General features: G+C 40.8%; 1 protein-coding gene across 1 annotated transcript in view; it reads left to right on the forward strand.

The window, feature by feature from the left end:
• LOC127570973 (dynein axonemal heavy chain 11-like) overlaps positions 1–25,479 on the forward strand; it is a 395,392-nt gene that overhangs the window by 81,633 nt on the left and 288,280 nt on the right. The window contains exons 14-22 of the mRNA XM_052016942.1: positions 1,722–1,826; positions 3,903–4,298; positions 6,852–7,184; positions 9,103–9,357; positions 15,629–15,798; positions 16,242–16,464; positions 17,239–17,355; positions 17,480–17,566; positions 19,200–19,358. Coding sequence (XP_051872902.1) covers positions 1,722–1,826; positions 3,903–4,298; positions 6,852–7,184; positions 9,103–9,357; positions 15,629–15,798; positions 16,242–16,464; positions 17,239–17,355; positions 17,480–17,566; positions 19,200–19,358 — 1,845 coding nt within the window. The remainder of the gene's footprint in view (positions 1–1,721; positions 1,827–3,902; positions 4,299–6,851; positions 7,185–9,102; positions 9,358–15,628; positions 15,799–16,241; positions 16,465–17,238; positions 17,356–17,479; positions 17,567–19,199; positions 19,359–25,479) is intronic.

Raw genomic sequence — 25,479 nt, forward strand, 5'->3', positions numbered from 1 at the left:
ACAATTACCCCCACCTTGATCTCTTCTGCTTTCTTCCAAGGTTTTTGGCACAATCCTCCAACATCATGATTTCTCCTCAACCCCTTCCCTGAAACGGTCATGGCCATGCTCTGGTTCTTTTCCTGCTGATATATCTCCCCTTTTGTTTAAAGTAATTACAAATACGTGGTAGGTGAAGGAAAATAGAGTTGAGCTGTATGAAAGAAATGTTAAAAATATAATTCATTCTTGCTTTTCTTCAGTTTCTTAAAAATTGTCTGTTGCCCTAGTTATAAGCTTTTTACATGTCATGATATTCCTAGTCAGGTTTAATCTGGAACTCTCAATCATTTAATGGAAGAGAATTCCAACAGCTTGCAGAAGTCAGGGGCTGAATTGGATAATCCTCAAAAATTATCGCATTGATTTAATCCAGGCAATGGGACTTCTTCACTTGCATGATTTTGGCATGCAACCAGCACTGATCATATCATTGATTGGCAACTTTTATCAGCAGGGGTTCCATAATCAATGCAAGGGTTACTTAATTTTTGACTGTATTTTCCTCCAGAGAGGAATCTTGTGGCTGGAGCAGATGTGAGAGCTAAATCTGACCATGGAAAGAGGGAACAATAGGTGAATTTAGGAGAACTCTGGCATCCAGTTTTTCTGAAATGGCAGATGTCCTGTATCCTCAGAAGGATGTGATACCTGCCAAACAATGAGAGCTGATACTAGAGTCTAGACCCAGGGATCTTGGTAGTGTTTCAAGAAGTTTAATGGCGTCACACAAGGAATCAAGTTCAATGACTGTACCACAAATATTGTACCATTGAACTGCATCACTATCTTCCCACACTGCTGCATAAGTATCAATCATCTATGCTGACAGCCTGACAGAACTGTAGACAGTATCAAGTGAGGTTTTACCAGTGCCTTGTAATGTAGTAGCATGACTTGTCTACTATTTTATTCCACCCCTTCTGCAATAAAAGTCAACATTCCAGTTGCCTTCCTGATTATTTGCTGTGCCCGACTGCTAACTTTGTGTTTCATGATCAGTACCACAGTATTCTGAAGCCTCTCTCCATTTAAATTATATTCTGCATTTGTATTCTTCCAACTGGTGTGAGTAACCTCATATTTCTGCACATCATACTCCATCTGCCAAATTTTTGTGCACTTGCTTAACCTCTATATCCCTTTTGAAGTCTTTTTGAGTACACCTCATATTGCTTCCTTACCATTTTTTGTTTTGTCAGTAAATTTGGCTACAGTAAACTTGTGCAATGAAGAAACTAACATATGTAAGTCGAAATTAAACCTGTTCATTTGATATGGGAAAGTATTTCAGAGTCCAAGACAATCCTCATTGTTAGTGAAATGCACCACTCAATTTTATACACTATAATATTGAATAGACTCTGTGACAGATGTGTGATCCTCTGCACATTATTCTCTACTGTGCACTGTATTGAAACAAAGACTTATAATCAATATGGAGACACAAGAGATTCTGCAGATGCTGGAATCTGGACTTTATAATCAATATTTTTCCTTTTAGTGTCCAATTTATTTTTAACATTTGCAAACGTGCCTGAAATTTAAAATGTGCACAGATTTTAAAATAAAGTAACTCTTCAGTGATTTCTGTCTGTACTGCACAATCCAGTGACTTTGTTAAAGAAATATTTAACGGACTGTTATGAACATTTATTTTCTCCTGGAATTTTATGTTATAGCTTGTTGGTGTTCTGCGAGAAGTGAAATACCTTCAGATGTTGAATCAATCTGACATCCCACACGCAGCTGCAGCCATCTTCGAGAAACGGGAAACTTTAACTAAGGTTTGACTAACTTTGTCTTTTCTGAAGAAGGTGTGTTACATTCCAATGAGACATCATAGTTCAATTTTAATCAATAAATACAACATACCAAGTTAAAATGGCCTCAATGAGATTGATTGGTATGTTCTATTTTATTGAGGTCACCATTTCAGAGTACAGTAACCTGTTCATAAGAGGAATTTTAATTTACTCCAAATGCCCTCATTGCTATCCTATCTTCTTGTGACATTTTGGAATAGGTGTTAATGTCTTGTTTGATCTCTTGAGATTAGTGTCTTCTGAAAGTGTGTTTTATCTCTCTAAAAATTTAACAATCCACTTTAGTAAAGGATTTTTAAGGTTTAGAAAACTGTAAGCATGCAATTAGTCTTGGAAAATTCCACAGCATTTACCCACAGATGAGTCATTTGTTTTACCTTTGTGTAATAGAAATAAAGGTTCTTTGCCACCTTTGTAACTTTGGTTTTCTTGGCTCTCCACCTCCAATCCTACATCTTTTCCCTTCTGCTTAATTTAATTTTGTATAAGTGCTGTTTCACTTTGGGGCAGCTGGTTCTACAAGCTATATTTGATTCCTTTCTTAGGTTTTTGCTCCTGAAGTTATCATTTTGCAAGTTAGAGTCAGCTTCAATGTGAAACCTGCTACAGTCATGACTGTAATAAGAATCTAAGTGTTTAGATTTTGTTGGCAGGATAGAGTAAAAATTATAAAATGTGTAATAGCAATAATTATATTTTGAGATGGTGCGATTACCATTACCTTGTTATTTCTCCAATTTTGTTGTCTTTTGTTTCATCACAGAAGCTAAGTGCACCTTCAGTCACTTCTACCATTTTTTTTACTTTGCTGATTTCTATATGCTTTAAGAAATAGTATGACCAAGTTGGTTACTGATATATTGAGGAATGAATTTCATCCTTTGTCTGTAGAATTTAAATGCAGTTTCCTTTTGGTTAAGGAAACAGGTTTTTGTTTTCACAATATGAGGGAAGGTACATTTAGGAATGAAGGCTGGTCAATACCTGAAATGGGCTTCCAGATGTAATAGTGGAATAAACTTTGGATTCAATTTGCACTTCCATACTGTTGAGAAGACTGGTTTAGAAAATGAATTGCATAGCTTTGGTTTTGCATGTACTATGAGAACTGCGGATATCCAAAAGGATGGGCAGGAATACAGACACCTCATGCAGTAACTAATTGCCATGTTGGTGAAGAACATCAGTCTCTATTCACTCATAAAGCAGACTTTAAGCCTTTTGCAAATGCAAGTAAGAGGTATAATATCCAGACAGATCCCTGCTCAAAGAGCCATTGAGTACTGCACTCAGAAAAAACAGCCCTACTGTACAGTTGCCAAATAAGAAAGTAAGTAATGCACCTGGTTGTGCCCTTGACTCCCCACCCCCCCTCCCCCCCCCCCCCCCCCAGCCTACCACCCATTTGCCACCTTCACTTATTTCAACCCACAGCTGCCCTCCCTTAGGCCTCAAGTCCTAGTCATGGACTTCAGGTTCTGAGTAGACCCACAATTGCAAGCTTCAGGCTTTTGAGCAACATAGGAATTTCCTGACTGAACACACAACATGATTTTTGTCCACCATCTGATTCTTGTGGAGCAGATTACCTGAGGGAAGCAATAGATTGATTGCTTTCATTCCTCTTCAGAGGTGGACTGCAGCACCACACCAGCTCCCTAATAATGAGTCCTAAAGCCCATAATCATAAATGCTTCTGACTTGGCCAGTCTGCCCACAGTGTAAAAATCTCAAACTTGCAGACCATTTTTCTAGATGGATGACTTTAGAAGGCCAATTTCTGTTCCAAAAGGAATCATGTTTAAATTCCCTTGCACATCCCTGGTCTGCTGATGTTAATCAGTGAGAACCATAGTAACATTGTCAGTGCTTTTAACTTGTCAAATTAAAGAAGCTGATTCTTAGAAGTAAAGTATTGGATTTGTCACTGATTTACTCATTCTTGATTCAGAGTGTCGTTCAGATCACTCTGGTGGAAAGTCACTATTCATAAAAAGAACCCTGCAAACTACTGCTTACTGTTTGTAAATGTTTTAGTATGTAGGAACCTTGGAATTAATGGTGAAGTGGTACAATAAGCTGAAACAGACGGTCTTGGAAGTGGAGCTTCCACTGATTTGCAATGAACTGGAAGCCATTAATACACAGCTGAAAGCTGGGGAGGAGACCATTACCTGGCAGAGCAAAAATTGTTGGAGCTACATTATGCAAGTGAAAGATATGGTTCATGACTTGACAAACAGGGTTCAGAAGACAAAAGGGAATGTGGGAACTATACAATTACTGATGAAAACTTGGAGTGAGTGCCCTTTGTTTACAAGGAAAGATAACAAAAAGGATTCTCTGCTGAACTTGGATGACAAAGAAGACAGAGTGGCCAAGCGTTACAAGTTGATAAGGGCGGCCGGAGCTACGATACACAAATTAGTTGAGGTATGCTTGAAATGTGATTTGAGAAGTTTGAGAATACATAGTTTCCAGGCCCAGTGCTGCTTTGAAAGTTACTAATTGTGCCATAACTGAGGCCAAATCCACAATTTGGACTCGCAAGTAAATATTTGCTATGTAGGTTATTGAAACAGTAGATTCTACAGCTGAAAAATGTGAAGGATAACTTTCAATGCATTTCTGAGGTCACATCAGCAGTCTTATTTTACAAAGACTAATTACCAATACCTTTCAAGAAGGGAGAAGCCATTGTTGCCGATGCAATAGGGCACATGATAAATACACACCAGACCATGACTTTGCCTAGCAACTATACTTTGTTAATCACAACTGATTCAAAAAGCTCAAAGATTCACAACGTGGTTTCAAACAATCACTTAACTCTTTAGTTGCACAACTCTTTTAATTACTTGCACAACTCTTTAGTTTACTTTCACTACTTCCAAAGCTCACAACTTGTATTCAGATATTATCCACTCCTGATGAACCTGACTGGTCTTTGATCTTGGTGAGTTCTTCTCTGAGTCCCTGATTCAGGGTCGTCTTCTTCAGTGGTTGGTCTCTGGAGTCACTGCTGCCTGTCATCTCATAAGGCAACTTTTCATATATTTCTTCACATACCTCCCATAATTTGCTAAGTTCTTTATTGCCTTTACACAGCCTTAATTTAAATCCTTATTCATAGGAGCATATTTCCTTAACTTCTTAAAGTGCTGCTGGTACCATTCTACAATTACTTTAACCATTTGGTTCCTAAATTACCAGAATGTTTACTTGAGCTTCGTAATCTATCAAATGGTACTTTTCCACAAGATGTCAGGTCCCAAACACCCACATCTGCTTGTTTTGTCTTCCAGTTAGCTCACAGTGGGAGGTTTACAATGGGATAGTAGGGCTGTAAAGCTGTCTCAGCAATGTTCTCACTTGAGACTGACCAGGCATCGATTACATGAACTTCCTTAACTGTGCCCCTTTGTTCTTTGGTTTCCAACATCTCTTCCCAGGCAGTATAATATCCTCCCAAATCATAATGGGATACTTGACATCACTCTGGCTGCTACACCATTTTGCCTACAGTGAGAAGATTTCATTACTTAATTTGCACTTTTTAATAGAAACCAAAGACATTCCACATATATTTAATCTTTGATTCTAATAAACAATTATGGGGAACACAAGCCTTGTCTATAGTTCTCTTATAATGCAGGTGTTGTGTCCCTAAGAGTGAAGAGTCTCTAATTCTACAGAATCTAAATTTATCATCTTTATGCTCAACATCAATGAATACAGTCTTGCCTTAGGCCTAAGAGTGCTATCTGACAATCTGCCAAGTTTTCAATTTGAAGTGAGTTTGCTGCGGTGCTCAAGAGAATCTCCAGTTCTGTTTGTCATGTGGGTGATGGAAAGGATACATAGTGAGCACAGTGAAAATCAAAAATTTCAGGAGCTAGAAATCTAAAACTAAATCTATATCACTCCAGTTAGGTTAATGGAATGTCACGGCTTCCATGGTACAATCCTGACCTGCTCACTGACTCATTCCCTTATGTCATTTCCTTCTCACTGCTATAATCTCAATAATGTTTTAATAACTGCTACCTCTTGTGTAAGTGTGAAGGCATTGCAATTCAGGGTTCTAACTCATCTCAGCTTTGTCACATTTGACAGCAGTACCTGTTTGTTCTATGTATTTCCATTTAAAACCATAGAACCGTAGAACAATAGAGCATAATACAGGCCCTTCGGCCCACAATGTTGTGCCGATACTTTAAACCTCACCTAAGACTATCTAACCCCTTCCTCCCACATATCCCCCTATTTTAAATTCCTCCATATGCTTATCTAACAATCTCTTGAATTTGACCAATGTACCTGCCTCCACCACTACCCCAGGCAGTGCATTCCATGCCCCAACCACTTTCTGGGTAAAAAAACTCCCTCTGATATCTCCCTTGAACTTCCCCCCCATTACTTTAAAGCCATGCCCTCTTGTATTGAGCATTGGTGCCCTAGGAAAGAGGTGCTGGCTCTCTACTCTATCCCTTGTAATATTTTGTATACCTCTATCATGTCTCCCCTCATCCTCCTTCTCTCCAAAGAGTAAAGCCCTAGCTCCTTTAGTCTCTCCTCATAATCCATACTCTCTAATCCAGGCAGCATCCTGGTAAATCTCCTTTGCACCCTTTCTGACACCTCCACATCCTTCCTATAATGAGGTGACCAGAACTGGACACAGTACTCTAAGTGTGGTCTAACCAGAGTTTTGTAGAGCTGCATCATTACCTCGTGGCTCTTAAACTCGATCCCACGACTTATGAAAGCTAACATCCCATAAGCTTTCTTAACTACCCTATCCACCTGTGAGGCAACTTTCAGGGATCTGTGGATATAAACCCCCAGATCCCGGATTAGTTTATGTGTTCTGTCTTCTTAAAATGAAGTAGTCACAAAATATTTTGTGAATGGAAAGAATGATTTCATTTTAAACCTCAGAAGATGTGATCGTACTCTAACTATATTTTGTTTGCTGATTGACAGGAGAATCTCAGACTGCTAAAGGCAGACGCAGTTACAGATTCATGGAAGGCCTATCTGGAGTATATTGATGATATGGTTTTGGATGGTTTCTTCAATGCTATTTTATGCTCTCTGGAATTCTTCTTTGAGAGCACTGAAGCTGTTTTAAAGCCTTCTCCTTTGTTTGTGTCACAAATGATTCTAAATACTCTTGAAATTGTATTCAAACCTTCACTGGACAAGAATGCTGCTGATGGATTCTATGATTTAGTTGAAGGATTAGTAAGTGACATTTATAAAATGGCTGCACAAGTGAAGCGAGTTGCTGATCATCTTCAAATGGATAATTACCAGGTAATTCTATATCTGCTGTCTTATTAAATTTTAAGTTGAAAATGAGATGTGATAATCCTATGTTTATCATCACTTCTGATGCTGCAAAATTGGAAATATTTCTTTGACTTTTTCTACTTTAGATGTAACTGCAAATTTTTTTGTCCAAGTTATTTGAAATAATGCTTTTCACAGTGTATCTTTGCTGTAACCAAATTTTTAGGGTTTATATTATGTTAATGAGGCCTGGCCCTCAGTGGGACAGATATGTCCATGCATGTCCCATTTTTATGCATTGTTAAAATTCAATGTGAGCTTCATTGAACAAATTTGTTAATATGCAAATTGATTGATAAAGCAAAAACTTTGGATTCTCTGAGTGAGACCAAGTGTTATTGCTTGGGTAGGTTTTAACTTAATTTGTTAATGAACTGTAGACAACATTGACAAATCAGTGGAGATTCTTCAGGCAATATGGGCAACATATTTCCAGAATATAGTTATTTACTCAAATGCTTTGGTCACAGAGAATTTGAACATTTCAGTGACTTTCCAATTCAAGTTTAACCTTCGGGGAAGTAAAATACCTTCTAAAAATGTGTTTATTATATCAACACACAAAATGCTGGAGGAACTCAGCAGATCAGGCAACATCTATGGAGGGAAATAAACAGTTGACATTTCGGGCCGAGACCCTTCATCAGGACTGGAAAGGAAGAGGGCAGAAGCCAGAATAAGAAGGTCAGGGGAGGGGGAGAGCACAGGCTGACAGGTGAGTTCAGGTGAGAGGGGGAAGGTAGGTGGGTGAGGATGTCATTTATTGCATACGGTGTCCTCCCTCACCACTATTCAGGGCCCCAGACAGTCCTTCCAGGTGAGGCACCGCTTCACGTGTGAATCTGAGGGTGTCATTTATTGCATCCAGTGCTCTCGGTGCAGCCTCCTCTGCATCGGTGAGACCCGACGCAGATTGGGTGACCGCTTTGTCGAGCATCTTCGCTACGTCCGCTGCAAAAGCAAGGATATCCTGGTGACCAGCCACTTCAGTTCTGCATCCCACTCCCGTACTGACATGTCTATCCACTGCTGCCTCTACTGCCAGATGCAGGTTGGAGGAACAACACCTCATATTCCGCCTTGGTAGTCTCCAACCTGATGGCCTCAACGTCGATTTCTCTAACCTCCAGTTAACCTCTCCCCTCCTTTGTTTCCCTCCTCCCCCCTTTTTTCCCTTCCCTTTGTTCTCCCTCATTCCTGTGGCCCCTCAACCCTTCTGTTTCCCCTACCCCACCCTCATGACCTGTCCATCCATTCCCCACCTCCTCCTCTTTATTCCATAGTCTACTGTCCTCTCCTACCAGATTCCTCCTCCTTCAGCCCTTTGTATCTTCTACCTATCACCTTACATCACTTCCTTTCACATCCCCCCCATCCCCCACCTTCCCCCTCTTACCTGGACTCACCTATCACCTGCCAGCCTGTGCTCCTCCCCCTCCCCCGACTTTCTTATTCTGGCTTCTGCCCTCTTCCTTTCCAGTCCTGATGAAGGGTCTCGACACGAAACATCGACTATTTATTTCCCTCTAGAGATGCTGCCTGACCTGCTGAGTTCCTCCAGCATTTTGAGTGTGTTGCTCCAGATTCCAGCATCTGCAGAATCTCTTGCGTCTCTATTTAACATATCAGATTGCTCACCTCAGGAAACATCCAGTCCAAGTAGTTCTTTTTTGTGAGATCACCACGTTAAAACAATCTAAATCCTCTCTTTATGGAGGGAATCACAGAACTAAGACTATTAAAGACAACTGCAAACGATGGGGTTAGGATTAAGCCCACTGAGTTGCTGATCCAGTATTATAACAACCAGCCTAGTGAAGCAAGACAATATTACCCATTGTGACCATAAACAAACTATAAAACAGCTTGTCTCTTCACACAGACAGACATGGAAGATATACTTAACCTTTCGGAGATTCGTCAGGATATCATGGATAGGGTAATGGAGATCATTAACAAAGCAATGGAATACAGGAATTCCTTTGAAGTCTTCTCCTACCTGTGGGTAGATGATAGGATAGAGTTCATGAAGCACTTCCTACAATACAGTCATGTGTTAACTGCAGAGGAGATTGAAACCCATGCTGATGAAGGAGTTCCAGAGTGTCCTCCAACGACAGAACAGTTCAAAGAACAGGTAATACCAGTGCTTACTGTAAAACAAAAATCCATTAATTAATTGTAAAACAATTTTGTTTTGGATTGAAATAATAAAACTAAATTAAATCACATTTCATGATCCCAAATTTTTCCTATTATTTATGTTCAAATGTGAACAAACTTTTTTTAGCTCCAGCATACCTCTTGGTGCTACTGTGCTAAATGATTATGGTTTTCTTGCATCACTTTTGGGGTAACCATCTTCATCTGGTGAATTGGTTGAGCGGTAGCAGATGCATTGTACAGAGTAGCCATATTGTAACACCAGTTCTCATGCAACACTGATGTGATATCAATGTTGTCAAATTAGACCACAACAATCCTGTGCTAACCCAGTTGTTAGCAATGGGAAGGACCCATTCCCATTGTGGAATCCTCAATGGTTTATAGGTTTCTTTATGATTGGTGGTCGATTTTCATTGTTGGGGTTTCGGAAGTTGTGGGAGAACTCTGTGGTATAACATAGAGTTCTGCTTGAGCATTAAACTGTTACGTTCATCCTCCATTCTCACTGGGTCAGATTCTGGAGCTCCAAGCCTAACAGTATTGCAGGGATACCTTCACCACAAGGATGCAGCAGCTCACCTTCATATGGCAATTGGGTTAACCATTAAAGGCTGCTATTGCCAGTAATGTTGGAATTCTTCAAGTGAACAAGAGTACAAGGGAAAAAAATTGTCATTTCACTACCATTCCCATTTTAACTCCCGCCCCCCCTCCTTTTGCTGTCATCTCAACATTTGCTTGATCACTGTTAATGAATACAAGATAAACCTTATATATATATTCTAAACCATATTTATACATCATTCTGGACAAAACCAAACATCACAATCATCTTTTTCCTGTTGCCTGTGTGTAATTGCTGCCCTACCTAGCAATGTTGCCACAGCAGCTGCAGCACAACTGATGGAAGGTTGCTAATTGCAGTGGAGGAGGTGACAAGATGGTCTTGGACAGTGAGCTCAAGCACAGAGAACTTGGCTCCAGACTGCACCATTCCACCATGCATGGTAATGTAATGAAATCAGTATAAGAAAAGAGCACATACTGGAGAACTCGTAGGAAATAAACGTCAACTAATCCATTGGAGTATTTGGCCTAAGTCCAGGGTCTGGTTGAGGGCCTGGGACCAAGTTGTAGTTTTATGCTTTTTAAATCAAAAGAGATTGCAGGGCAAAGAGGAATTGGGATATGAGAAGGAAGGATTAGCATAAGCATGTGATCCTCTTCAATGTCTCTACACTGCTACTGACTATCATTCAGTGGTGTCTAGTTGGATAATGACCAGCCCTCTTTTCTAGGCAGTTAGATCTTCATGTCCCTTATTGGACTGCTACTACTCATGTTACTATTCTCTGAGGGAAATGTGTTGGTGAGTGCCCTCCTCTGTGTCTGGGTGATGTCCCTACTATGGTTGAAGCTGTGAGGTGCGGACAAGAGGCTTGAGGTAGCTGTTCAGTGCACAAGAGTGTGACGGGGCAATGGAATAACTTCCATTGCTGTTATTAGCCACAAAGCACCCCCACTTCACCCCACTTTTAAGAGGTACCCGTGTGATTTTGGTCAGCAGAAGTGTGATTCAGCTAGTGGTAGTTACCCATAAAATTTGGTCCTGTGGATATGTTCTCAATCCACCAGTAGTGTGGTTAGTGCTGCATGGGTGCTGATGCTGGATGCAGGTAATGAAGCTGGAGGTGGAAGATGAGTGCATCTTGCATATAGTGAAATCACTCATCACAATTCCAGTGCAATTTTTGTTTAAGAGTGCTCATATTCAGCACTCTCCAAAAGCTTTTGACAATGTCTTGTATAATTATTTAAATCTTTTTAGTAATTTTTATCATATGAATGTATTGAATCAGAATCAGATTTATTATCACTGACATATGATGTGAAACTTGTTTTATGGCAGCAGTATAGTGCAAAGACATAAGATTACTATAAGTTACAAAGAATAAATATTGCAAACTAAAAAGGAATAAGGAGGTGGTGTTCATGGATCATTCAGAGATCTGGTGGCAGAGGGGAAGAAGCTGTTTCTGAATCATTGAGTGTGGGTCTTCAGGCTCCTGCACCTCCTCGCCATTGGTAGTAATGAGAAGAATGCATGACCTGGATGGTGAGGGTCCTTAGTGATGCATGCTGCCACCATGAGGCACCGCCTCTTCAAGGTGTCCTTGATGGTGGGAAGGGTTGTGCCTGTGATGGAGCTGGCTGTGTCTACAACCCTTTGTATCCTCTTGTGATCCTGGGCATTGGAGCCTCCATAGCAGGCTGTGATGCAACCATTCAGGATGCTGTCCACCATACATCTACAGAAATTTGTAAGAGTCTTTGGTGACAAACCAAATCTCCTCAAACTCCTAATGAAGTAGAGCCACTGACATGCCTTCTTCGTAATTACATCTATGTGTTGGGCCCAGGATAGATCCTCTGAGATGTTGATGTTCAGGAAGTTGAAGGTGCTCACCCTTTCCACTGCTGACCCTTCAATGAGGACTGGTGTGTGTTCTCCTGACTTCCCCTTCCTGAAGTGCACAATCAATTCCTTGGTCTTGCTGATGTTGAGTGCAGCCTGCCAATCTATCTCACTCCTGTATCCTCATCACCATCTGAGATCCTACCAACAACAGTGGTATCATCGATGAATTTATAAATGGCATTTGATCTGTGCTTAGCCACACAGTCATGAGTGTAGAGAGAGTAGAGCAGAGGGCTAAGCACACATCCTTGAGGTGCACCGGTGTTGATTGTCACTGAGGAGATGTTTTTACTGATCTGCACTGACTGTGGTCTCCTGATAAGAAGTTGAAGATCCACTTGCAGAGGGAAGTAGAGAGGCCCAGGTTTTGAAGCTTGGTGATTTGGACTGAGGGGATGATGCTGTTGAATGCTGAGCTGTAATTGACAAACAGCAGCCTAATGTATGTGTTGCAGTTGTCTAGGTGCTCCAAAGCAGAGTGGAGAGCATGTGAGATTGCATCTGCTGTATACAAGTGACAATAATAGACCAATTCCATTAAACCTGTTGTGGCGGTAAGTGAATTGCAGCTGGTCCAGGTCCTTGCTCAGGGAGGAGTTAACTCTAGCCATAACCAACCTCTCAAAGCACTTCATTATGGTAGACTGGGGTGCTACTGGGTGATAGTCTTTGAGGCAGCTCGCCCTCCTCTTCTTGGGCACCAGTATGATTGCTGCCCTTTTGAAGAAGTTGGGAACCTCAGACTGCAGCAGTGATAAGTTGAAGATGTCCATGAACACTGCAGCCAGTTGGTCGGCACAGGTTTTCAGTACCTGGCCAGGTACACCGTCAGGGTCTGATGCCTTGATGTTTCACCTTCTTGAATGATATTCTGACATCAGCCTCTGAGACAGAGATCACAGGGTAGTGTTATTCTCCCTTTCAAAGTGTGCATAAAAGGCATTGAGCTCATTGGGGAGTGTAAATTATACATGATTACTATGTGTAAACTGATGGAGTATTTATAATGTCTGAGAGAAAAATTCAATTCTCAAAGAAAGGGAAGTATCTTTAATCCCTGAAGAAATATTAAGGTTCAGGAGCAGAAAGCCAGTGTCCCTCACACTCCATCTCTAATGTGAGGCAAGTGATAGATTTTTAATTGCATGGGAAAGGTGGTGCTGGAGAAGCGTCCTTAGTGATGTACCTACCTTGCTGTTCATAGACTGGAGAGATTAATTATGAGGGAGGGAGGGTAGTAATGGAGTCTGTTATAATCTGGCAATCTGGTTTTGGATTTTAAGGAGCTTTACATTTTGCATTCCATCTCTTCTTTTGCATCCATCCCTTTCTGGCGAGACCGTGTAGACCAGGGGACTGTTTTGCAGAGTACCTATGCTTTGTCCAAACAGCCATATTGAACTACTGGTTGCATGTCATTTCAACTTCACTTTCTGTTCCCACACTGACCTCTCTTTTCTCAGCCTTCTTCACTGCCACAGTGATGCCAAACACACACTAGAAGAACAGCACCTCATACTCTTCTTGGGCAGTCTGCACCTAATAGTATGAACATTGAATTTTCCAGTTTCAGGTAACCCATTCCTCCTATGTTCCTTTCCCACTCCCACCAGTCCACCCAGGGTCTCTCTCCCTTTGTTCACCTTTTCTATCGTCCCCACCCCTCTTGCTAACTGGACATCACCATCCCCCACCAGGTTCCATCTGCCACCACCCACATATCTATTAACCTGGGTTTCTTCTCCTTTAGTTCACCCTTCCTATCACCACCCCCACCTGGTTCCATCTGTCCATCATCCCTCCCTTATCTGGTTCCAGCTACCAGTCTCTGACTCTACACCCTCCCCTCCCCCACCTTGCTCCATCTGCCTAATATTTATTTTTGTCTAATTTTTTCACCTATCACCCACCAGCCTTTGTCTCAGCATTCCCCCCATTCCCCCATCAGGGTCCATCAGCCCATCATCCCCCAGCTTACCTAGTTCCACCACTCACCTACCAGCCTCTGTCACTCTTATCCCATTCACTTCTAAATACTGGCCATCTCCCTTCTATACTCTCAGCCTTGATGCAGGGTCTTGACCCAAAATGTAGACCATTCCTTTTCCTCCACAGTTGCTGCTTGACCAGATGAGTTCTTCCAGCAGTTTGATTTTTATTTTGTTCTATCTGATCAACCAGCTAGAAGAGGCAGACAGATGAAGAGTTAGAGCTGTGCATGTGGGTTAGGATGACCTAGGTGGACATGCCTTTTTCTCCTCCTTAGAGTTCCAAGTTTGTATTCTGTAATTTCTTTGTCTGTCATATCCAGAATTAGAATGTTAGTGCCCATGTAATAGGAGGCATAATGTGTGGTGTAATGTATAGCAACAGCAGTAGCTGCATTGTACTACTAAGCTATTAACAAATACATAAATAGATTATTAAACTTAATTGTTCTGCTTTTTTTTTGAACTTAAACTTAATGAATTTGATGATTTTATACTGTACTGTGGTACTGAGATGTAAACGTCATCCTGATATCAGCAGAGAGGCTACATCTTTTTTGTTTCTCTCATCTTCCTCCTCGTACCTTTCTGAGCACATAATTCATGAGATCCTTCTGCTGGTCTCCTGATTCTCACTGCTGATCACCCAGCTCCTCTTCCTGCTTCACCTTGGTACTTTGCCAAGATGGAACATGTAGGGAAATTAAAGCTAGAGCTCCTGGACCAAAAAGGCTGATTTTCAAAAGTTCAGAAGGAAATTTAAAAAAGGAGCAAAGACAGAACGTGAGAAACAACTCACAGCAAATGTAAAAGGGACCTCAGCCATGCCCTCTGCCTCAATGTGGTGATTCCTTTTTGGTCTCTGATTGGTCTCACCTCTCTTCTTGTATCCTTTTACGAGTCCATATGTCCGTAAAATATCTTTGGATTCCCTTTTATAGTGGATGAGTCACCTGGTCCAGGTAGGATGCATTGAACAGAAAATGCAGGAAACTCTCAGCAGGTCGGGCAGCATCTGTGAGAAGAGGCACAGTTAACATTTCATTCCAAAGACCAATCATCAGAAAACAAGTAAATTTTAAGGGGAGGGATGGATAGGATAAAGGGAGCATTGAGGTACAGGACACTGCAGTTACAAGAAATCTGACATAAAAGAGAATACTGGAAATACACAACAGATCAGGCAGAATCTGTGGAGAGGAGAAAGCTGAATTAATGTTATAGGTTGATGACCTAAATGAAAATGGAATTGGGCAGATGTGGGTAGCAATGGAGAAGCATTGGTGAAGGTGGTAAGTTGCACCATTGGTTGAGAAGGATGAGGAGAGATATATCATTGTTGTCACAATCATATAAGATGCCATCCATGACTTCTTAATCAAAGCTGTTTGGACGCTGTGGCAGGCACATGTGTGGAGGGAATCAAACATGATGCTCCAGGAAAAGTGGGTAAGATTTTGGGAGGCTATATTGCATTCAATTGATAATTTCTATTTATATGCTATCCCTGATGCAAATATTTGACAAACATTTGAGACCAAACCACAGAAATGATCAAAGGCTTGGTCAGAGGGGAAGGTTTTAAGGAGCAGTTTTTATCAAAGAGCAACAGAAAAGTGGGGACTTTCTAATATTTACAAACTATTTAACAACATTGAAGGTAGGACCCAATGATACTGCAAGTTATTGTTTGAAATGTTTAATATTATAATGCGAAATTGAATGAAGGAAAATCCTCAGGGTTATGGTTCTTAATTTGGTATTTTGTTTTACAGATTGGCATTTATGAAAATCTATATATCCAGATCAACAAACTTGAAGATGGAAGAATCTTTGAGAGTTGGTTTAGAGTCGACATTAAACCATTTAAAATGACATTGTTAAATACAATCAAGAAATGGAGCTGGATGTTTAAAGAACATCTCATGCACTACGTTACTGATAGGTAAATAACTGATGATTTTTGGATTTGGAAAGAACTATGTGCGCACTACATTATTATTGGGTTCTGGAATATAAGCTCTGTTTTAAAGTGTTACATTGTATATGTACTTTATTATTGTACACTGGGTTGGGATATGTAACTTTAATGCAGCAAACATTTATTCACAGTCTTTTGTGATGCTGCCATAGTGGTTATTCTCACAACACAAATGATTAATCATTAGATCATGTAGAATCTAGAACGCATTGATACAAGGGGTCTATAGCACGATTTCACAGTAAAAGTTTCATCCTCAAATATTACAATCACCATTTTCAACTATTCTACACAATTTCAGAATCTTTAGACTCTCAGCTATATTTGACTTACTCACCAACATGACTATGTTTGAATTGTAATGCATTTTTCACAAATGAATACAATTGTATTTTTCATTTGTGCAGCCTAAATGAACTGGAAGAATTTATAAAGGTGACAGATAAGGGACTTAGCAAGAAAGTGAACGAAGGAGATTATAATGGACTTGAAGATATCATGGGATATTTAATGGCGGTGAGAGACAGACGCGCCATCACTGATGAGCTCTTCGAACCTCTAAAAGAGACGATTACTCTTCTCGAGAGTTATGGTCAAAGCATGCCAGACCAAGTTTATGCGCAGTTAGAGGTAGATTTCTGTCTTTGTGAGATGTATTTTTGACATGTTTTTATTGACAAAATTAAGGGATTGATTTAGAAAGAACGTGGATATTTATAGCTTAGAATGTTTTTGTGGCATGATTTAAATATAGAGTGGTTGAATTGCCTGAGTTTGACCTAACATTCATGTAAAGCTCATTAATGTATCATGAATGCTGGCAATGTAATTGAGTTCCTCTGTATCTTGCTAGGAAGAATATAACTGCCCCAGGTTACCTCCCCAATAATAATGAAAACCTGCTGACCATCTCCTGCAGGCCCTCACCTACTACAGTGATTTATCTGAGGGCTGATGGGCAGCTTTGGAACCATCCCGTCTTTACCTACAGATTGCTGACCTTCTGATTATTTTGCATATGTATGATTGTTCAGGTTGCCAGTGGACTCAGTCATTAAAAATGGTTAGACCTCACAATGAGAGTCTTGGACTCTTTACTTATCTCTCTTAAATTTTCAGATTAATTGCTTGCATGGTATCCTGGCAGATTGGTTGTTAGTTGTCAAACCCACACTCTGTTTATACTACTCAAGTATACTGAAGTATACTGAAATGAAAATCAGGCCGGAATTATAAAAGGTGGGCAATTCATTCTGTTAAACTGTCACTCAGGCAATGGAGATAAAATTGCCCCATCAAAACCCTACCACGGGAGACCCAACTCATCTCAATGATTTTTGTTTCAGTGTTCAAGTTAATGTTAAGTTTAAATTTTTAAGGAATGAATTGTTTTTTAATGAATAGGAACTCCCAGAAAAGTGGAATAATACAAAGAAGATTGCTGCTTCCAGGAAGCATGAAGTTGCAGCCCTCCAGACTGCAGAGGTGTCACTCATTAGGAAAAGATGTGTGGCATTTGATGTAAGTGTTTTTTTGCTTTACTAAGAAAAACTCAATCCATCTTGCGTTATGATTGGAAAACGTTAAGAATGCAGCAGTTTTAAAATGACCATTCAAGGCATTATGTTTCTTTTCGCTTTTACAGGTCAAGCAGATAGAATTTAGAGAAAAATTCCAAATGGAAGCACCTTTCTCATATAATTCTGTGAACCCATACATATTGCTAGATAAGGTAGGAACAGTGTCCTAAGTGTTCTGATGGAAATATTGCATGTTAAAATAGTTATGAAGCTACATCTCAGTAGAACAGATTGGCATGTCTGAAATTGTTTTATTGTTTAAGATATTAAAAGCAGAACCATATTTATAAGTCAGACAATGGTGTCCAAGTTCTTTTCCAAACTGTTGGTTGCTCAAAATCCTTTTTATAAGATTACTCCAGAATGCAAAACCACAAAAAGGAAATGATTTAGTTGTTTGTTATATCATTTCCTAGTCGACAAGTTGCTGGATTTAACCAGCTCCTTTCCATATGACAAAGCCTTTTACAATACCATTCCCTCCTACCCACATTATAGGAGAAACAAAGGACTGCAGATGCTGGAATTTTGATCACTACCTCGTGCCCATCCCGCCTCCCCTCTTTTGTCCACCTATCACTGCTCTGCTTTTCCCTCCTATATGTTGGCCTTCCCCTTTTCCTATCTTCAGTCCTGAAGAAGGATCCTGACCTGAAATGTTGACCACCTGCTTTTCTCCATGGATGCTGCCTGGCCTGCTGAGTTCCTCCAGCATCATAGTGTTTTTCACCCACATTATAGGAACTAATTTAGGCATTTGGTTTGAGAATAAGTGAATGCTGTTGCACATAGTGACTACGGATGAAATGCATTGTATTTAAATTCATTTGTTAGAATCTGAAAGTTACTATTTAATGTGTTAGCTTGCATAGTCACATAATACTTCTCTATCTGCTATTCAAAATAAGCCATTTGATTCTTGCATTAATTTAAGAGGTATAGCAAATTATATGCTAATAATGTTCCTGGTTATTTTTAAGGGAGTATCTGAATGCATGTCAGTTAATTTCCAAACCACTGTATCCCCAGGCATTCACCATCATGATAACCCTGGTGCTTTTCAAGGGCCAGATTGTTGACTTACACTCACTCATTTCCCATATTCTTGGTAAATTCACCATCTCTTAACGCAGCTATTTCCACATGTGTATTTCCCATTCTTCCTCCTCCAAATCAGGGTTGTAACTTTCAAGTACATTAGCCGCACAGATTTGGCTGTACTATGTTAATCATTACAGTGCTTTGCTCAGAAAAAGTCACTCATAACAAGTCATCCTAGGGCCAGGTCAATCCAGGGTCCTTTTAACTACCTCCTCAGACTTGCTTCTTCAGTTTCTCCACCCTCAGCACGAATATAAAAATGTGTTCAAAGAATATTATTTGGCTCTACATTTGCAATACCTCAACTAATGCTGCTTTATTTTACCCTCTGGAATTTTATCCATTCTTACCTTGATCATTGTGATTCTTTAATTTCTCCATGCCCAGTCTTGGATTATCTCGGTTGTGAGATATATCACCTCCTGTCAGTAAAATAAAAGCCATCAAGTCTTCCAGATCACTTTTTTAATCTTTGGCAGTGGTCATGTGGATTTTGCAATCTTTGCTAATTGCTAAAAATGTTGTAAATAGGGTTGACAATTGGTGCATCACTACCACGAATGAAGATGAGAATTGTGAAATTTCTATCTGATCCTCATAGGACAATGATAATAGCCCAATGGGCAACAGAATTACCAGTTATACAAAAGAATAAAACGGACTCTTTCTAATTTTGTCATTTAGGCTTACCAGGAGCTCAGTGCCCTTGAGGAAGTGACCATACAAATGCAGGAATCAGCCAACCTGTTTGAGGTGACTGTTCCGGAATATAAACAATTAAAGCAGTGCCGACAAGACATCATTCTACTTAAACAACTCTGGGATATTATTGTGTATGTGAAGGTAAGGTGCATCCATATATTCTTGTCATAGAAAACATTTTCTTTTCTTTGAATTTCCCAAGTACCGCTTTCCATTAGCACTCTCCTTTCATACTGAGACAGTGGTGTTGTTCAGGGTAAGTAGTAGACCGAGAGAGGTGTAATTAATGTATCCCTGAGATTGTGAAATTGGAATACATTTTAGCAAGGGCATGATTGGCATACCACCACATGATACTTCATTTACATGGCAAAGTGAGAGCTTGTGAGACACACACAAAGGAAGCAGTAAAATTCCAAATGTAGAACATAGAATATCAAACTGTACAGTGTGGGAACAGGCCCTTCAGCCCATTATGTCTGTGCCAACCATGCAAATTTTAACTGACCCTATCTGCCTGCACATGTTCTGTATCGCTCCATTCCCTGCCTGTCATGTGCTTGTCTAGATGCCTCTATTTTATTATCGTATCTGCGTAGTCAGATTCTGCTCTAATACCATCTACAAGTTTGTAGATGATACCACCGTAGTGGACCGTATCTTAATTAACTATGAGTCAGAGTACAGAAAGGAAATAGAGAGCTTAGTGCCATGGTGTCATGACAACAACCTTTTCCTCAATGTCAGCAAAAGAGCTGGTCATTGACTTCAGGAAGGGGGGCAGTGCCCATGCTCCTGTCTACATCAGTGGTGCTGAGGTCAAGACGGTTGAGAGTTTCAAGTTCCTAGGAGTGAACATCACCAATAACCTATCCTGGTCCAACCACGTAGATGCCATGGCCAGGAAAGCTCACCAGCACCTCTACTTCCTCAGGAGGCTAAAGAAATTTGGCATGTCCTCCTTGACTCTCACCAATTTTTATCAATGCAATATAGAAAGCATCCTATCTGAATGTGCCACGGCTTGGTATGGCAACTGCTTTGCCCAAGACTGCAAGAAACTGCAGAGAGTTGTGGACACAGCTCAGCTCATCGTGAAAACCAGCCTCCCCTCCATGGACCCTGTCTATACAACTCGCTGCCTCAGTAAAGCAGCCAGTAAAAATACTTGCCTCGTAAACCTCCTTTAACCTTTCCCCCTCTCACCCCTTGTATTTGACATTTCTACCCTGGGAAAAAAAACTGGTCTATCTACCCTATATAAGCCTTTAATAATCTTGTCTATTTCTATTAGGTCACCCCTCAGCTTTCTCTTAAGTGTCTGAGGCTATCCAAGTTTGTCCAACCTCTCATTATGCTCTATAATCAAGGCAACATCCTGGTGAACCTCTTCTGCATCCTCTCCAAAGCCTCCACATCCTTCCTGTAATGCAGTGATCAGAACTTCATGTAATACTCCAAATGTGGTCTAACCAAAGTTTTATACAGCTGCAACATAACTTCCCTACTTTTATACTCAACACCCCAATCAATAAAGGCAAGTATGCCATACAGCTTCTTTACCACCCTGTCTACTTGCATGGCCACTTTAAGGAAGCTATGGACTTGCAACTCAAGATCTCTCTGCACATCAATGTTCCTCAAGGTCCTGCCATTTACTGTATACTTTCCTCTTACATTTGACATCCCAAGGTGCAGTACCTCACAAGTGCTGGCTAAAACTCTATCTGCCATTTCTCTGCCTACATTTCCAACTGATTTATATACTGATGAATCCTTTGACAATCTTCCTCATTATCCACAACTACACCAATTTTTGTGTTGTCTGCCAACTTACTAATCAGACCACTGAGATTTTTATCCAAATCATTTATATATTACAAACAGAGATCTTTGTTGAACACCACTGCTCACAGACATCCAGTCAGAATAACAGCCCTCTACCACTACAGTCTATGGCCAAACCATGGAATCTATCAAGTCTCCATGGATTCCATGTGCCTTAATCTTCTGGATCAGCCTACATGATCGACCTTGTTGAAAGTCTTGCTAAATTCCATATAGACAACATCCACTGCCCTACCCTCAATCACCTTTTTCACCTCTTCAAAACCTCAAGTTTGTAAGACATGCACAAAGCTATCCTCTCTAAATCCGATAAGTCTATGCTTTTCCAGATGTGAGTAGATGCGATCCCTGAGAATTTTCTCCATTAATTTCCCTACCACTGATGTAAGGCTCACTGACTTACAATTTCCTGGTTTGTTTCCACTGACCTTTTTAAACAGAGGAACAACTTTGGCTATTCTCCACTTCTCTGGGACCTTGCCTGTGGCTAAAGCTACAAAGATATCTGTTAAGTCCCCAGCAATCTCCTCTTTTGCCTCTCTCAATAACCTCTGATGGATCCTATCAGGCTCTGGGGACTTATCCACCGTAATGTTTAATTCGTTCAGCACAGCATCGTGGGTTGAAGGGCCTGTTTCTGCGCAGTATTGTTCTATGTTCTAATGTTCTTCAAGAGCCTCAACACCCCTTTCTTGATGTCAACATGCACTTGAATATCAGAATATCCCTCTATCCTCCATTCCCTTGGTAAATACTGATGCAAAGTACTCATTTAGTACAAAGAACATAGAACAGTACAGCACAGTCTGGGCCCATCTGCCCACGATGTTGTGCCAACCTATACAAACACTTACTCCATGATGAATCTATACCTTCCCTCCTACACAGCTCATAACCCTCCATTTTTCTTATATTCATGTGCCTATCTAAGAGACTTTTAAATGTCCGTATTGTATCAGCCTTGACCACCACCCCTACAGTGTGTTCCAGGCATCCACCACTCTGTGTAAAAAGAAAACCTATCTCTGACATCTCCCCTAAACTTTCCTCCTCTGACCTTAAACTAATGTCCTCTGGTATTGGCCATTGCCACGCTGGGGAAAAGGTGCTGGCTGTCCACTCTATCTATGCTTCTCAATCTTATACACCTCTATCAAGTTGGGTCTCATCCTGCATTGCTCCAAAGAGAAAAGCCCTAGCTCGCTCAGCCTTCCCTCATAAGACATGTTCTCTAATCCAGGCAGCATCCTGGTAAGTCTCCTCTGCACCCTCTCTAAAGCTTCCACATCCTTCTGATAATGAGGTGACCAGAACAGAATACAATACTCCAAGTGTGGTCTAACCATAGTTTTAGAGAGCTTCAACATTACCCTGCGGCTCTTGAACTCAATTCCCCAGCTAATGAAGGCCAGCAGACCATATGCCTTCTTAACCATCCTATCAAATTGTGCGACGACTTTGAGGGATCTATGGACTTGGACTCAAAGATCCCTCTGTTCCTCCACACTGCTAAGAATCCTGCCATTAACCTCATACTCCGCCTTCAAGTTTGTTCTTCCAAAGTGTATCACTTCACACTTATCTGGATTGAACTCCATCTGCCACTTCTCTGCCCAACTCTGCATCCTGTCTATGTCCCATTGTAACCTACAACAACCTTCTACACTATCCACAACACCTCCGACCTTTGTGTCATCTGCATACCTCATCCATTTTCTTGAGCTCCAGGTATAAATTCCCTCTTTTGTCCTTGAGTGGTCCTATGCTCTCCCTAGTTACCCTTTTGTTCTTAATAAATTCATTGAGATTCTCTTTAATCCTACTCACCAAAGATATTTCAAGGCTCATTTTAGCCCTCCTGATTCCCTGTAAATTCTGTCCTGCTTCCTTTATGTCCAACAAAGGAGATATCCACTTTCAGCTGAAGACTGGACTGTAATGAATATTGGATTGCTTTCTGAGCTTCTAGTCAATTTATTCATAAAGTCAGTGTCACAGAGCAATACAGCATGGGCACAGGCCCTTCGGCCTAACAAGTCCATGCCGACCATAGTGTCCACATAGCTAGTCCCAATTTCCTGTGTTCGGCCAATATCCCTCTAAGCCCTGCCCCTCCATGTACCTATCCAAGTGCTTAAATGATACTATTGTACGTGCCTCAACCACTTCCTCTGGCAGCTCATTCCATATACTCACTACTAGCCTGGCCAACATCTCCCTATAACTCAGGCCTTTGTAGTCCTGGCAACATCCTCGCAAATTTTTTCTGCACACTTTCCAGTTTAACCATATCTTTCCTGTAACAGGGTGACCAAAACTATGCACAGTAATCCAAGTGCGGCCTCATCAATGACTTATACAACTGCAAAATAATGTCCCAACTCCTACACTCAATGCCCTGACTGAAGAAAGTCAGCATGCTAAACTCCTTTTTCAACATGTCATGCTGCTTTCAACAAGCTATGCACTTGTCCTTCTGTTCCATTATACTCCCTAGTGCCCTACCATTCATAGTACAAGTCCTACTCTGGTTTTACTTTCCAAAATGTATCACCTCACACTTATCTGCATTGAAATCCATTTGCCACTCCTCAGCCCACATCCCTAACTGACCAAGATCTCCCTGTAATCTATGATAACCTTCTTCACTATCAACAACACCTCCTAATTTTGTGTCATCTGCAAACTTATTGATCAAGCCTTGTACACTCACATCCAAATCATTTATTTAAATAACAAGGGTTCCAAAACTGACCCCTGCAGCACACCACCAGTCATCGGTCTCCATTCCGAGAAACAACCTTCAACCACCACCCTCTGCTTCCTGCCTCTGAGCCAATTTTGATTCCACCTAACTAGCTCTCCCTAGATTCCATGGGACCTAACCTTCCAGACCAGCCTGCTATACATGACCTTGTGAAAGTCCTTGCTAACGTCCAAATAAACAACGTCCACTGCCCTACCCTCATCTTCCCTTTTTGTTACCTCTTCAAAAACTCTAAAAGATTTATCAAACACAACTTCCCATGCACAAAGCCATGCTGACTGCTCCTAATCAGACTCTGTCTATCCAAATGCTGGTAGATCCTCAGAATTCTCTCCACTATCTTCCCCATTACTGATGTCAGGCTGACGGGCCCTAGCTCCTCCTTGCTACTTTTCTTAAACAACAGAACAACATTAGCCACCTTCCAGTCTTCAGGAACTTCACCAGTTGGCTAACGATGAAGCAAATATCTCAACAAGGGCCTCCGCATTTTCTTCTCCAGCCTCCCACAAAGTCCAAGGATGCCCTCAGTCAGGCCCTGGGGATTTATCTACCTTAATGCGCTGTAAGGCTGCAAATACTTCCTCCCAGGTAATATGAATGTTCTCCAAAACATATCCACTTGTTTCCCTTATCTCTTGAACAACCATCATTTTCTCCTCAGTAAACACAAAGGAGAAATATGTATTAAAAATCCTAACCATCTCCTGTGGCTTGAGACAAAAGTGTCCCTATTGATCACTAAGGGGACCTACTTTCTCCCTAGCCACCCTTTTACTGTTAATATAGCTATAGAACCTCTTGGGATTTCCCTTAACCTTTCCTGCCAGATCCATCTCATAACCTCTCTTTGTCCTCCTGGTTTCCCTCAAGTGTATTCTTAATCTTTTTATTTCTACAATGCCGATGGCTTGTATTTGTGGTGTTTGTACTGGACATCTGGAACACCCCCACCAACTCATGTAGGTTGAAGATAAGGTCATTGAAAAATTTCAAAACTGATTGCAGAATTTCTGTCAGGCAAAGACATTAATGGTCACAGAACCAAGGCAGGTTAATAGTTTAGGTACAGATTAGCCATTGTCTCTAACAGAAGGGACAGAAGAAACTGAATGGCCTAGTAGCCCAGTCCTATTACAATGTTTTTAAATCATCTTTAATCTCTTTTCAAAGAAGTCTCATGGCACTTCAGAGGCTTGGTAGAAAAAATTGCCAAACTAAAGAGGGCAATAATAGAAGTTAAGAGATAAGGGTTAGGAGTTTTTTCAAGAAGATGCAGTTTTGGTGTCTTTGCCTAAGAAAGGATATACTTGTCACAGAGTGTAGCAAAGGTTCACCAGAGTGATATCTGGGTGGGGTGGGGCAGTCTAGAACAAAGGGTCACAGTCTCAGGATATGGGGTAATACACTTAGGACTGAGATGAACAGACATATCTTCACTCAGAAGGTGGCAGATCTGTGCAATCTTTTACTACAGGAGACTGTAGATCTCAAGTCACTGAATATTTAAGGTGATTGATAGATTTCAAGAACAAACATGACGAGGTAAAGGAAGAGAACAAGAATACAGTATTGAGACAGAGGATCAGCCATGATTATATTCAATGGTGGAGCAGGCATAAAGAAGTTAATGGCCTGCTCCTGCTA

This window comes from Pristis pectinata, chromosome 5, assembly GCF_009764475.1.
Source record: "Pristis pectinata isolate sPriPec2 chromosome 5, sPriPec2.1.pri, whole genome shotgun sequence".
Lineage (NCBI taxonomy): Eukaryota > Metazoa > Chordata > Chondrichthyes > Rhinopristiformes > Pristidae > Pristis > Pristis pectinata.